Below are 15,869 nucleotides of genomic sequence, written 5' to 3' on the forward strand. Positions count from 1 at the left end.
AACCCCTACTATTGAGTCATTTCAGAAGGATTTTAAACCATGTTTGTATCCCTATAATACTTCAAGAGGTTACTCTACAGTTACTGCAGTCAATTCTCTAGGCTATGTTAATTAAATCTTTTCTGTTGCTTTTAATAATTATGGTTGTGAGAAAAGAAATTTGCTTTGACTATGCTACAGAAATCTCTCAAAGTGCTATGTAGAAGATTGTCACGTGAAATGCATCACAACGAAAGTATTAAGTAAGTGTGTGTTTATTTTTCCCATTTTAGGGGTCCGCCTAGACAGAGTACGTGGAGGTCGCCAGAAGTACAAGCGCAGAATAGATGCAGAGAATAGCCCATACCTGAACCCTCAGCTAGTTCAGCCAGCCAAAAAGCCATGTAAGTACATTGGATGTATCCGTTTTTTCTCTGCATCCAAACGTCAATAACTCCTGGACCCATTTTAAGCTTCCATTGACTTCTTTAGGACAAGCATTTGTCTCTAAAAGGCTACAGTAAGCGCTACATATTATCCAGTTAACATGAGCATTTAAAAAAAAATCTTATTAGTTATCTTCGTCTTTTCTCAGACTGTCAGATGAAGCATTTTACAGGTGGAAGCATATTAATGCATGGTTTATGCAGTGCACATTTTTCATTTACAGGTTATATTTATTTTCATTGGTACATAAAACGGTTCATACTGTGATCATTAGTTCATTGGAGCTTCTAGTTTCAGATTTCACAAGAAAGTGATTTTTGTAGTTTTCACTAACTAAATGAGTTTGACTGCTCAACCTCCCAATGAAAATACATTAGGAGCCTCATTAATTTATAGCTATAGAAGGTTAACACACTAGCTAACATTAGATGAAAAGAGGAATGTGCTGCACTAATAACAAGCATAGGTTGGTAGTTCTGTCTCTGATGCCCTTATGGGCATTCTGGTTTTTTTTTTTTTTTTTTAAGTGTCCTTGGAAAAAAAACTAAAGAGAGCGAGAGAGAGATGATCATTCCTTTGCTAAAATACAAGTTCCATCCTCTTTGCAATTAACAATAAATAGTAGGAGGTTTTGCTCTGCAGCGTATACAAAGTCAAGCAGCAACTACTAATTCCATAAAGTAAATTTAATTGCATTATATATCTAGTGCAAGAGACTACGGAATTAGCCTACAAAGGTATGAATTTCCTACCAAGTACTTGTGAACTCTTCCATATTTAGATCAGAATTCCCATACAGTTGTCACTGTCAAGAAGGCTATTTTGCTATCAAAGTGGGACAATCCTTCTTTTTTTTCCCTCCCCCCCATTTAGGGAAAAATAAAAGAAGCATGGAGGTTTTGTGCCTGTGACACTATCTAGCGTGTAGAAAACAGTGTCTATTTCAGCTCATGTTCCCCAGTAGGGGACACTGCTGCGTACAATACACATGAGCATATGGGGATCTGTAGAGCAAATAAACAGTCTTTGAACTGTAAGCGAAAGGGCATTTTAGCTATGTCAAAGGAAAAACAACCAGTTTTACATAAAATTAAGGCTTAAGTGAACATATGGCATAGTTTCCTTTTGCCTTTCCAAAAAACATTATGCTGATTATACCTTCAATTGTCCAATCTGGCATCTTCTTCTCAGCCTGCATAAGCTGTTCCACCATTCTGTAAATACAATCTAGGGCTGCATTAAGCAGATTTTTCACATTATAATAAAAACTTTCTGATAATACAATAAAATTTAATAAACTCTAAGGCTTAATTTCATTAGAGGTTTAGTTTTGCTGGAAGCACAGATTGCCAGTTTTTTCATTTATTTTACATTGTCATTGAGTTGAAATGTTGATAGCTTCCTAGCATACAAAAAATATTCCAGTCCTTTAATATAGGCATAGGTTAACACTATTGTGCTGAAGTATCCAAGAAACTGTGTAAACCTGAGAGTATTGGGAAGTAGTGTATTACAATACCTTTAAGAAGATAACCACCAATTTCAGTAAACTCCATTTGTGTGAGATAAACTAATCTCCTTATTAATCATTATTACCTAAAGGCTTCTTTTAATTTTCCTTAGTTCACCCAATTACAGACATTTTTGTAACGAACACTTATAAAACTTAATTTTTGGATCCTGACAGATAAGTGTCAGGAAACAGTTGAATTTGTTTTATTGAGGAAGTAGCCTGGGAGATTTTCTGGACCCTGACTGATAGTTTATGCATAACAAAGGCACAGGAATGAAAATTGGGTTCTATTGATTCTAATTAGGGAAACATTAAATAAGATTTACCTAGAAATGGTGCTCATGGCTATTCAATTTCCTCTGTGATGGGGCTTTCTGAAAACATTCAGAATTTCCCTATGCCTTGTACTAAACCATGCTTCAATACATGTAGCCTTTTTCTCTGTAGTGAAATAACAGGGATTAGGAGGTCTCTTTTAGACAGACCTCTTTCTGCCCTTTTTTGCATTTCCTTTCTTATCTACAGAATCTAGTGGCCTGCCTTCAGGTCTTGTTGTGTTGTCAGAATAATGAAAGTGGAGATTTTGTGAAGCAGAAATGAAAATGTACACTATTCTTGAATCATCTGCAAGAAGCAAACATTTGATGAAGATGCTGTTATTAAAAAAAAAAAAAAAAAAAAAAGATTTCCAGTCTGTTCCTTGTGTGAGTCTGAAGTGAGAACAACTGAATTTGTGGACATTTACCTTAGCAATCTGGAGCTCTTGTTCACTAATATACTGTAATTTTAATTAATATACTATAATTTTAAATACATGACTTATGTCCCCATCTTTATGCATTTTAATATGAATGCTGGGTCCATTTATAAATTTTTTGAGAACAAGTAGGAAGAAAAATAGAATTTAGTTACTTTGCTTTTCACTGCATATGGTTTGTTGTTAAATTCTTGAGAAAATATGCTATAATCTTTGACTTTTGGAAAGAATTATGTTTTCTAATAAGTTAAACAATCAATAAAACATCTGTTCATTTAAAAAAATAATAATATTATGTTGAATAACTATTTGCCACTACACCGCTACCCTGATATAACACTGTCCTCAGAAGCCAAAAAATCTTACCGTGTTATAGGTGAAACCGTGTTATATCGAACTTGTTTTGATCCGCTGGAGCATGCAGCCCCGCCCTCTCCCCCTCCCCCCCCCAGAGCGCTGCTTTACCGCGTTATATCCGAATTCGTGTTATATCGGGTCGCATTATATCGGGGTAGAGGTGTATCTGTTAAAATTACCAAATGACATCTTTAAATAAGATTATAATTCCCTGTTAATCAATTTGATAATAAGTAGAATATTGAAATAAATAATGATTCAGTTGGCATAGCTCCTACAGGTCATATAAACATGAATCCATCCCCTTGTAATAAAACATACTTGGTGGAATGCTTTCCAGCTGTGTCTTGCACTTATTTTATGAAGGACTTACATGTACCACAACTTTACACAAATTTGTAATAAGGCTAAAATACTACTGAAAATAGATCAGAATCAAGGAGTCAATGTCACAAAAGAGCATAAAGCATCAGAAATCAGAATCAAGGAAGGATATTTAGGGAAATCTGACATGAGCACGTATCTTGGAACCTGTCCTGCAGTCGCTATGCAAGTCAAACTCCCATTTAGTTCAGTTGTAGTTTTTCCTGTGAGGACAGTAGGACCTAGATCTGATATTTGGAAGCAGGAAAAAATATCAACTCCATCAGCTTTCAGGGCAGTCAGAGGGAGTTGAGGGTGCTGGACAATCTTCTCAGGATTGAACCCTATATATGTCAAGCCCCATGACTGTTTATCCCAAGGGACTGAAAGGATTAGTCTAAGTCCTCTAAAGGGCTACTGTTTGGGCTCTAAGAACATATGCTTTATGTCTGGCTGATACATTTCAGGTATGCTACAAGATGTCCCTATCATTAAAAGGTAGGACATCTGGCTGCATATATTGGGAAAAGTATAGAAGACTTAAGGGCCCAATCCATCTCCCACTGATGTCTTTCTACTGAGTTCTCTGGGAGGTGGATCAGGCTCCTAAAGAAGAAAAAAGGCTTCTTTTTGCACCTCAAATTAAAGCCTCAATATACAGTGTAATACTGACAGCTTTTATTTGTTTGCAACTTGTATACTGTAGAATTGCGGGCATCTTGTAATTAGCCCATACAGTTTTTCTTGCTGTTTCTTTTTTTGACTGTTCATTCTAATATAACTGATTTATCCATATAGATCACATGATTCAACTGTAGGCAAAATAAATGTTAAATAAACGAAAATGTTACAGATATTAAAAAGCATTCCAAAATAATACAATAACATTTTTGTGCACAAAAGAGCTTTCTCAAATAGGGCCTAATTCTGATGTCACTTACACCAGTTTTACGTTGATATATTTCCATTGATTTTAATGGAGTTACTCCTGATTTTATCTATAAATTAAAGGAGTATCAGCCCCCTCCTGTTTAAATAGGGGAGGGATAGCTCAGTGGTTTGAGCATTGGCCTGCTAAACCGAGGGTTGTGAGTTCAATCCTTGAGCGGGCCACTTAGGGATCTGGGGCAAAATCAGTACTTGGGCCTGCTAGTGAAGGCAGGGGGCTGGACTCAATGATCTTTCAAGGTCCCTTCCAGTTCTAGGAGATGGGATATCTCCATAAAAAAAAAAATTAAAAGAAGCTAATTTTGGGTGAGATTCTGAGGTTCTGCATTACACAGTAGCACAAATACAGGCAGTAGCCATTTTGTTCCTAGAATACAAGCCCCTGGGACCACAAATCTTAATATTATCATTTTAAAAGAGCAGACTTATAGGTACTATAAGATATATAGGGTGATAGCTGCTCAGAAACTCTTGCGATTACATGTTTTAGGACAGTTTGACACTGACATCTGAGATAAAGAATGGCAACAGAAGTTTCAGATTTTAAGGATTTAATGATTTGTTAATTGTCTGTGTTATTTTTATTCAAGCAATGTGCAGCTGTTCTTAAAAACATTATTTCCAAAAATATAAATAACAGAAAATGTCTCAATGTGCAAAACCTAAAACTTATTTCAGTCCCTAAAAGTTTTGACAATTACAATTTTATTCCAAATGTTACGATGTAATAATTTTATGTGTGCATCTCATATTATTTTATTTGTAATTTATGTATAATAAATTAGTCCTGTTTGCTGAAAATGTTTATATCGGGCCCAGTTAATCTCTGCTGTAACTCCTTGGTGGAGTTAATAGAGTCACACGGGGTAAATTTGGTCACTGTTTTTAAGTTAATGTGAAACTTAATTCACCTATTAGAAAAATAGGGTAACACTATTGGTGATCTTGTAGCATTCTGGTCCATTTTTACAGATAACAAGATTGTCTCCCATTTGCTGGTTGCTGAACCAGAGAAGATCTATGCCATGCCTGACCCAACTGTTCCAGATAGTGACATCAAAGCGCTCACCACACTTTGTGACCTGGCAGACAGAGAATTGGTGGTCATCATTGGATGGGCTAAACATATTCCAGGTACATAATATATATATATATAGTTGTAAAACAATGACCGCCTGAAAATCAGCACACAGATTATTTCATTACGGTGACAAAATTTATAAAGTTTTATGTTTAAGACTGCAGAATCATTACAGGAATGTTAATTACAATATATCCTGGTCTGGATATAGTATCATTCTTACTATTAAATGGTACTAGTGGAGGTAAAAGTGAATTAATGTTTTAACGTGGTTTTTATTAAAGAGGACCAGATCTCAGGTGCAGTTGAACTGCACAGGGCATTAGTGAGAGATGTGTGTTGAAAGACATCTTAAAGCATGCTCTTTAAAACTCTATACAAGGCTAGTTCCTCTGCACCAGATTAGAGCAATCTGAAGGCTGCACTGTAAACACCCCAAACTGGTAAAAAATGCAACTAAAGTTCAGTGTGAAATAGGGGAATCCTGGCCACTATCCCTCTCCCCTGCTATGCCAGCAGGAGTTGGGGAAGTGGCATAAGAACACCTACATTAGCAGGCAGATCACCTTATACTGGGGTTACAGTCCTTGGGAGAGTTAAACTGGTTTTAGGGCCAGATTATGCCAGCAGTAGGGCACAAGGCAACCAAACCGTATCTAAATATTTCCTTGGTCAGTGCAAGATGGACCAATGTCCACATCACACAATGACATACCATAATTAAAGCTAATTAGCAATCTCAGCAGAGACAGTGGTTAGCAGAAATAATCTCTCAGAGCAAAGATTTGTGGATCTTCCAGGTCAGGTCTGAAGCATGTTTTCAATGCAGTGTTTGAGACACTCGTACCTGTTGTCCGGCTGTGCCAGGTCCAGGTAAAAGCAGGCTTCTCTAGTCCGGCATGTGCCTATGTAACCTCCCCTTTCTTCCGGTCACCTGGGGCAATGGGTCAGTATACCCATGCTGACCTGCTCTGCGGCTGCTGCAAACTCACTCTGTGCCTCTGTATTCCTTAAAGACGTATGCACCTTCCTCTAGCAAGCCGGACAAAGCCCTCTCTTCCACCCCTGCTTAGCCTGTAGTGCGGTCATTCTATGGGTTAATAAACACATACACTCTCCAGGGCTGTCAGTCTCTCACCTTTCACAAACATATGAAAAAAAGTGTTAGCTTTTTATTTGTTATTTATTTTATTATATTCGTCTTGGTATTCTAGCAGAGATATTTGTGCATTTCAGTCAGCTAATTGTCACATTGGAGCCTCAGAATACCAACCATTCACAATGAGGACGGATGTACTTTAATTGCTATAACCAATGTAGCAATGTCCTTTTAGATTTCATTTTACCCCATGGAATTTTCTGATTCACCTTAATGTAAATGCGTAATCCAGGCAACTTTCTGTTTATCAAATTTAAAAAATAATGTATATTTCTAATACCATCAGAAATTGCACCTTTATTATAATATTAATAGACTGTATAGACTACATATATACATACAGCAAGCCAGAATACTGGATTTTATTTATGCATGGAACAGCAGACAGTAAACAGCTACATTTTAGTATGTTACTTTGTTCCTGAGACACTTTTGTTTTAAGCATTTCTTGTGGTAGTGACTCAACACTTAAGTGTTGGGTTTTTGTCTTCCTATATGTCAAAAACAATGGGGCCCCAATTCTGCTTGGGGCTTCTGGTTCTACCACAGTATAGATCATAAATAATAATAATAATAATAAATAATCAATATTCTTCTAAAGCATAATTTTACTTTTGTAGGGAGACAGTATCCTACACATGCTGAAATATTTCATATTCTGCCCAGATTAAATGTATTTGTTCGAAGTTTGTACCACAAATGGTTTATAAACAAGCTTTTGAATCATGAGCAATGTTTTTCTGGTACAGTTAACTTATTTCTGTCTCCTTAAACTAGTTTGTCTTTATGCTTTGAATGCTACAGTAATTTCTTTAATCAAATTGATGGAAGTCCCTTTCCCAGCCCACACTGAAACCAATTTATTGGTCATGATACGCCAGCTATGTTGCTAACAGTCGTAACGAACTGTCAGGCAATATCGCAGTGAAGCTAATTTGAAGTCATTAGGTGTGCAGCGTTCAGGCAACAATTTGTTACAGTGGTTAGGAACACAGCTGACATTTCTGAATGGCTTTGTTCAGAGCAGTTCTAGATGAGCCCAAGCAAATTGTAAACTAATTTAAACATCACTCTGTATTATACTAGCTACTTTGTCTTACACTGGTTGCTAATAAAGCACCCCAAATTAAGTCAAAACTAGTTAAATAGGTGAGTTTGAGCTTCATCTTCAGAAGATACCTACATCAGTCTAACTGAAATAGAGCACTGGAGCTAGAAGTCAGTCACACACCACAATGATTGCCCCAGGACCTTTTATCAGTTTGATTTGTGAATATGTTACATAGCTTTCTTTTGGAGTGTGGGGTGTGGGGGGAGTGGAGAAACTGAGCAATCTTTTAAAAACAATCTTTTAAAAACAATTCAATGCCTGTAGTTAGCATGAAAAGCTATTGGACACTGTAAGATGGCATTATAAATTTAAGACCCACAATCTGAGCTAGCGGAGGAAAATGTCTATATAGTAGGCCAGCCCTGTCTTACGAGACAAAGTCAAAAACACACCTGCCGTGGTAAAGCTGCACTATCTAAGGTTACTTGCTTGACCCCATTTGGGTTAAAAAAAATAACCTAAATAGTAAACAAAGGCAATCCTTTCCTAAGCTTTCTGATAAGCCGAGGTCAGTGATAAAATCTGTGCTTGCTGCTTTAGATCACAAAAATCAAAATGAGGAAGAGCTTGACATGCTAAAGGGCAAATGTGATGAGCATGATCAGAAGGTTTTTAGTTTGGTTTTGAATGATGGAGTGCTGCTGAACTTGGGCTGCCAGAGCTTAACTAATGACTGGCATTGGCACAAAACAACGGTAGAGAAGCCTGCAGTGGTGCTACCCTGCTGTTGCCTATGCCAGCGCATGTTATTCTAGGCAGTGATACAGTGGAACTGGGAAAAGGGACAAGTCATAAAAGGAACAAAGAGCAACAAAGGGATGAATTGTTATATAGCCATAGTCAGCCAAATAAACCTTTGGTGGCAGTCCATTGAATGCAGTGGCATTATATGTGAATTTGGCCCATTATGTGGGCTACACCAGATCTTCCTTTATTGCAGTAATTTCTTCAGGTGTAACATGATTAAAGGCCCTTTCATTTCAGTTGTATTAGAACCAATAAAAGACTAAGCTGTAATGCATTGTAATTCAATGGAAACCTCTATATTTTGAAAGACAACTTTATTGTGGAAGAAAATAACATTTTTTCAGCCATTATAAAGAGGATTATTTCTTGAAGTTATCTACAGAAAGTAATGTACTGTACGCATTTGATCCCTCCATCTACACCGTTCTCTGTGGAGGTCATCTCCTAAAATTTGCTTTAAATTATATTAAATTCATATGCTATCATAAAATCATTAGGACTTCTGAATTATTGGGAATATTCTCTAACAGCTGCTTTTTCTGAACAAAAAGTGTACAGTTCTACAGAAGGAAATATTGAAAGAAAAATATGTCTGGAAAGGCTTTATCAGCAAATAGAATTAGTCTACTCACGTTAATAAATCAAATAAATGGGAAGTGTGTTGTTATGAAACATGACCATGTCTTATCTGAAGAAGAAAAAGAGCACAATGGTATTAAGAAATGTTTGACTTTAGTTAGAGGAGCGTAAGGGCACAAGAACAGATGATGGTGCCCTAATAGCCCTTTTTAAGAATGACAGGGCCCCGCCATTAGCATCCTTTTATATCCTTGAAATTGCTCATGCCTCGCTTTTCTGGTTCCTATCTGCCTGACTCTTTTTTATTTCTCTTTCAATTTCGTCCGCGCTCGGATAAGCGCATGCTAACACAATATGATTGAGCTGTAAAATGGAATGCTGTCGCCTCTAATCTCTTTTATGTAGATATGGAGGTACTTGCACACTCCACTTCATTCTCTCTCTCTCCATTGTTGGCCTTTTTAGAATGGGTTGCCAAGTAATGGAGGCTCAGTCAAATATTAGAGCTAGGTTTCACAGGGTGTGATAAGAAGATTATCAGCCCTGCAGTCAGATCTATTGTTGTTCTTTCTGTCAGATTAAAATATTCCTATGTACTGTAACTTCGTTAGCAAAATGCTGAAGGTGCTTAGGGAGACACTGAGGCTGCTTCATCTCCTGCCTGATGAGACAAAACCCACATTAGTTGACCTATATAAACGGCCTAAATATATTTATGGAGCTGTGCTAGACATTTTTTTTTACATAATAGACAGCTGTTTCACTCAATGGTTTACTTGTGGTTGGGGCCCTCCCCTTTGCTTTGGGTTGGGGGGGCATTTTATTTTGGGCATATTGAATTAATTAAGCTATTCTCCAGTATAGGATGGAATTCTGCTGATGTCTAGTCACAGTTTCAGAGTCACTCAGGCACCATTTCTGTAATGTAACTGTCTCATTGACATTCAGCAAAAATGTGCAATGTTCTCTTATTCTAAGTGGAGGCAGGAAACATTAAGCTCTTAAAACTGTGCATAACAGGAAGCTAAAGGGACGAAATGTTCTCTAAAAAAATTTGCATGCATGAAAAAACACCAACCAGACCATAGAAATCAAGTTTTCGCACTTAAAATGAAAAATTTGGTTGAAATCACTACATTGGGCTAATCTATCAAAAATTAACTAGTTACACAATTTCATAAGTTAAACTTGCTTGCTTTCAAATGTGTTCATATTTTGCCAGGAATTAACAATATTCCATTATAGGTATAGGTAAAAATAGGCACTATCCTGGTATTTAAAAGGGGTACTGCATGAGGGTATGATTTTTTGATGGAGCAGATCCAAGAATGTTTTGAATATTTTAGTGCTAATGTTAATGTTTTATGAAACATTATTGTTCCAATACACTCTGTGTAGAGGACAATATTTAAGCTTTTCTTTCCAAAGCAGCTCTCAGGGGTGTAGTTTAACATTGTAAAATTGAACAGGAATATGATTCGCTGTAGAGTTGTCATTTTTAAACTGTCCTTTACTCATCATCTGCTCCAGAAATGCCACTCTGTGTGATAAAAATGTGGGTAAAGACATAAAGAAGAAGCTGGAAATAATCACTTTAAAGTGTTCCAGCAATGTATCCTATGTGTATATGTAGATGGAAGGTGTGTGTATATATGTATTTATGCACATCCTCTCACATATACTAAAGTGTGTGTGTATATTCTATATAAATCATTGTGTTATATAAAGTGTAAATGAAAAAGGTTGAACTTCTGTGCTACTTCACAATAGATGGAGTTTTACAGTACTTAAGTGCACATGCAGAAATAACTCCACATAGACCCAAAGGACTTTGGAGACAGGCTGGGGTTTTGTGTGGAAAAATTACATGGGGCTGCATGTAGTATGCACTTCACCTCCCACCTTCCAGGCAGCATACTCTTAAACCTCTCCACTGCCTTTACTTCAACCTCTCTGCAGCACTTTGACCACTGGGTGTGTATAATCACATATACATTGGCCAGCCTCCCAGTCTGTCCCCATAGTCCTCTTTCTGAGGCCTTTGTGGAGTTGATGCAGAGCCTAGCTCTGCCGTGTGGAGTGGTTACAGAGCCCCACTGAGCACCCACTCCAAAGCTACTCATTCTCACACAATGTAATCATGTGGTTTTGTTGAGTTTATGGCCTTCCACAGCCTATTATGCTCCTAGCTGAATTCAGAGCCATTTTAGGCAACACTTCCAATTTTGCAGCTGCACAGCAGTCCCCAGGTCCTGGAGTCCCTGTCCCTTCAGAAACAGGTGGAAATTCTAATGTGGTGTTTACTCCTCATGCTACATGGTATGGAGTATGAGCTACTTCATGCTGCCTGACAGCTCTGTAGTGATAATAACTTGAGCCTCCTGGGGAATCAGGACATCTTGCTCTTTATCCCTGCACTGTCTTGGATACTTTGCAAGTTCCCCCTGTCTGCTGTTCATCAGAAAAACACTATCCACTCTTCCTTTAACCCCTTCCACAAGCATGCACACTGGATCTGGACATAAGAACTATTTCCCTATGGTATTTTACTTCCTCCCCCAACCCACAGTTTAAATGGCATCTGAGTCATGGGAGAAGGTCACTGATTGGGCCCTACAGTCAGGGATCCAAGTCAAACAGCTTCTCACGAGCCCCAGATTTCCTTGAATGGTCTCTTCCTGAATTTCACCATATCAGAGGGTTCCACTGTGACTATTATAGAGAACTGTGGAGATACATTTATATGAATATATGCTTATATTATGTGTTCATATGTGCACTCAAGAGTGTTTCTCTTACCCCCTTGGAGGACACTAACTGGCAAATTCGAATCTTGGAGCCTTAGTGTGGATGGGTTGCCAGCTGGTGCCCGTGTTTTAAGCACCATGCTGAATAACCCTGCTCCAACACTGTGCTTCCAGTGCCAGCAGCTTATCTACACTACTTTGGTACATCAACATTGCTAACACTGGTGGAACTGAACTAGTGTTAGCAAATTGGGGGGGGGGGGGGGATTTAGAAGTGCTCCTAAAGTGGCCTGCACCACTGCCAGTGGCTCTGTATGAGAAGATGTATTATGAGGCACGCACATTAACAAATGTACCCAGTATTTTCAAATAAAAATAGGGAACTGGTAGTGGTGGAAATGACAGTCATGGAAAGGTCTTTTTTCTCTCTTGTATGAGATGTTTATTTTAAAAGTATTTGGAATATTCATCTGAGATCCGTGGATCTGGCACAAAAATCTCTAGGGACCTGCTTCCACTCCTCCTGAAATCAACCACAAAACTTTCATTGACTTTGACGGGAACAGGAGCAGGCCAAAGTGCAAAAACAGATACATACAATATTAGCATGTCTACTGTTCAGGGAAGATTGGTTCCAGGTAAGGTTGAGGCAAACTGGGAGGGGGGATGTGAGGAAGTTTGTCCTACTGGTGTTCTGTGCCTGTCCTGTGGATAAACACAGAACTTCAGTTTCTTATATTATCAATTCTGACATCTATGACTAGCATTAAATTAAAAGAAAAGAAAATCTTGCATGCCCAGCCATTTTTATCCATTCCAAGTCTTATGGTTGAATATAAAATAAATATTCTATACGACTTGAAAGAGCTTGATATGAAGACATCCAGTAAAACTCATACAAGTAACTCCTGCTGCTTTCGGTTTTAACATCTGTTGTCTGTCCACTGAAAGAACGTTGTAAAAAACATTGTTCAGTTGATCAGATCACAGAAGAACTTTCAGCTCACCACTTATTTATTATTTACTCTTCATTAAAACAAAGCCTTTAAAAAAGCTTAAATCCATCAGTAAAATCAGTTTTTCTCAGAATCCTTTCCCATTTTTTAAAGCAAACCCTACCCACCAACACATTCACAGTCTGGTTGTTGCACTTTTTCCCCCCAGTGTCCCCCTTTATCTGCCTCAACCAATCTCCAAATGAATGCATGTCTATCATGGCCTTAGCTTTGACACTCTGGATATATTGATTAATAGTTGCCCTAAGCTCCTTTTAGCAAATCAAATTTTCACTTTTAGCAAGGATTTCGCCTCTGATTTATTCAGCAAAGTGAAATGCACTAAATTGGCTTTGACATTCAGGGAATATGGCTGAAAAACAAAGAGGAGAGGAAAGAGAGATAAATTGTGTGGCAGCTGGAGACTTGAAGCATAAAAAGAGACAGTTTCTATAGAATATCACAGGCTAATCTGAAAACATATGCATTTAAAAAGGAAGTGGAAAATTATTTTCTTATATTGCAAACTTGGAGAACAAGTTTTACATAGCAAAATGCAAGATTTCCATCCAGTATTCATCACATTTTCTTCATGCTACAAATATGGAATCCTGTTTTATATCTATTGATAATAATTATATTAAACAAAAGATATAAAGGTTTCCAAATAATTTTATAATGAAGTACGAAATTGCAAAATATGTTTCTACCTCTATTGCTGCCTATATAATGCTGTTCACTTCTGTGGCATTTTAAAAAAATAATAAATGGTTAATGAAATGATAAATTAACACCAAATAATTGTATTTCTTTAAATAGAAACAGACATTATTTGGATCTTAAATGCCAGAGTAAAAAAAAAATGGAAATATTTTTCTATTCATAATTTTCATAACAAAATCTGGACAAGTATGTTACCTTAGGTGACATCTGGACTGACTTATACAGCCTGCTTCCTTGTTAGACAAAAGCTGAATTACTGACTTGTCCATTGGATTGAGAATACACAATTGCATTTTTCATATTTAAAAGGGTTTGAAGTCGTGGAGTAGAGATGAGAGGGGAAATTGAACAAACTTTAATCCCACTACATTAACACACTGGGTTTTGGATTTCTACTGAGCATTTTAGGGCTTTAAGATCACCAATAGACTAGATACGGGGTGGCCAAATTGTGGCTCGCGAGACACATGTGGGTCTTTTACAGTTAAAGTGTGGCTCACGGAGTCCCCAATGTCCCCCCACTCTCCGTCTACCAGACTGTGGGGGAGCTCAGGATCTCTGCCTTGCAGCAGGGTGGTGTGGTAGGGGTTTCAGCCTCGAGGGGTGCGCCTGGCAGGGCATGGAGTTTCAGCAGGAACAGGGCTGAAGCCCCGAGCCCTGGCAGGTGCCTCCTGTGGGGCTAAAGCCCCAAGCCCCAGCAGACATACCCTGGCTCTCGAACTTCTGAAGATTGTCACGTGCAGCTCGGAGAATCAGTAAGTTTGGCCAACCCTGGAACAGATTTTAAATGGAAAAGAAGAACATAGGAATAGTTTATACTTGTTAAAAAAAATTGAATAATTAAAATGAGAAATTCTAGAGGAAAAAATATATATACACATTTATAAAATTAATTTAAAACATACACACACTTCTATGACCCAGGTAGATGGTGTAATTTGGCGTAACTTAACTGAAGTCAGGTGAGCTGTACCCTATACTTCATCTAGGGATCGACTCACATCAGTAGTCCCTATGCCAATGAGAGCTGAGAACTGCGGCACCTTGCAGAGTTGAGCCTTAAGCAGGTAGTCCTGCTTATGGGACCATAATATTCACATTAGTACTGATTATTTGTGTGACTAAGGGTTCAGTAGATTAGATCCACTCTCACTGCAGGTGACTGTCATACAGTTTTCATTTTTCCTAGCCAATACAGAATTAACCTTATTACCAGAAGAGAGTCTAAATGTATCATTGTATCCTATTTCCTTTCTTATTTTACTACACTCTACATTTTTTCTTCCCTGTAAGAAAATTAATCTGATATCTGCAGCACTAACTGACCTCAGAATTGACCTGAGACTCAAGAAGCAGTGGAATTTATAAATGGGAGAGCATCTGGATTGCCACACATGAGATGCCAGGGCATGCTAGGCATTTACTGGCATATTATTTCCTTAAAATCATGCTGTTTCCCCCATAATTTAGTGCAATTTCCAACCATTTTAAATGACTGCTAATTAGGAGAGTGCTATAAAATACCAATTTAAATTCCTGAAATAATCTTTTAGGGTGCTTCATTTCCCAAACAACTTACAGCATACAGTCAATAGACAAGGAAGGCCAATTCTTTCTAAGATGAGCAAATGGAGGTTTGCTTGCTCTAAAACAGGCTAAGACACGTGGGCCTGATCCCACAATCCTATCTCGGATGAGTGAATATTATTTACACGAGTCGGGAGGGTTGCATTATTGGACTTTTTATTTGTGGACAATAAATATCACTTTTGTTGCTATCTTCCCCTCCCTGCTTATATAGAGCTATTTCAACCAGAATCAGAAAGAATGTAAAGGCTTCCAAACACAGAAAGATTTTTAGATGATTTTAAAAGCCTAATGCAGTCCCTGATCATTTTTTCCCATAAGATCACAAGTGCTGTATGTTCAAACTTGGTTATCAAAATGATCAACTCACATACTGGATTTGAAGTGGTAAAATCAAATCAATACATCCCTCAACATATTGCAGCCTCTCAGTCTAGTTAATTCTAAAACCAAGCAGGTTACAGTTAATCATCTAGCTTTGCCTCCAACAAAAGTATATTTACTTTGATATGGGTGGGGAAGAGGAGGCTAGCTTTACAGCCATGTGTTGTTGACACTGTAAATCCAGGGTGGGGGGAAAGAGCCAGTTGGTCAGACTGGATTTAGAGCAGACAGGTTTACACCTGTATGACTAGGTCAGCAGCACAGACTGGTCTAGTTTCCTGAAGTTATCTGAGCCCAATTAAATACTGTAATTCCAAGGGTGCCTCTAAACAGCATCTACTTTCTCTCTGGATGAGGTAGGCTTCACACCTGCTTAACCTACATTAGAATAG

General features: G+C 37.8%; 1 protein-coding gene across 17 annotated transcripts in view; it reads left to right on the plus strand.

The window, feature by feature from the left end:
- Positions 1–15,869, plus strand: part of ESRRG (estrogen related receptor gamma) — a 471,624-nt gene that overhangs the window by 404,772 nt on the left and 50,983 nt on the right. For all 17 annotated transcript variants that reach the window (XM_065589437.1, XM_065589438.1, XM_042850200.2 and 14 more), the window contains 2 exons: positions 273–383; positions 5,337–5,498. In XM_065589437.1, coding sequence (XP_065445509.1) covers positions 273–383; positions 5,337–5,498 — 273 coding nt within the window. The remainder of the gene's footprint in view (positions 1–272; positions 384–5,336; positions 5,499–15,869) is intronic.

Source organism: Chrysemys picta, chromosome 3 (genome assembly GCF_011386835.1).
Source record: "Chrysemys picta bellii isolate R12L10 chromosome 3, ASM1138683v2, whole genome shotgun sequence".
NCBI classification, from domain to species: domain Eukaryota; kingdom Metazoa; phylum Chordata; order Testudines; family Emydidae; genus Chrysemys; species Chrysemys picta.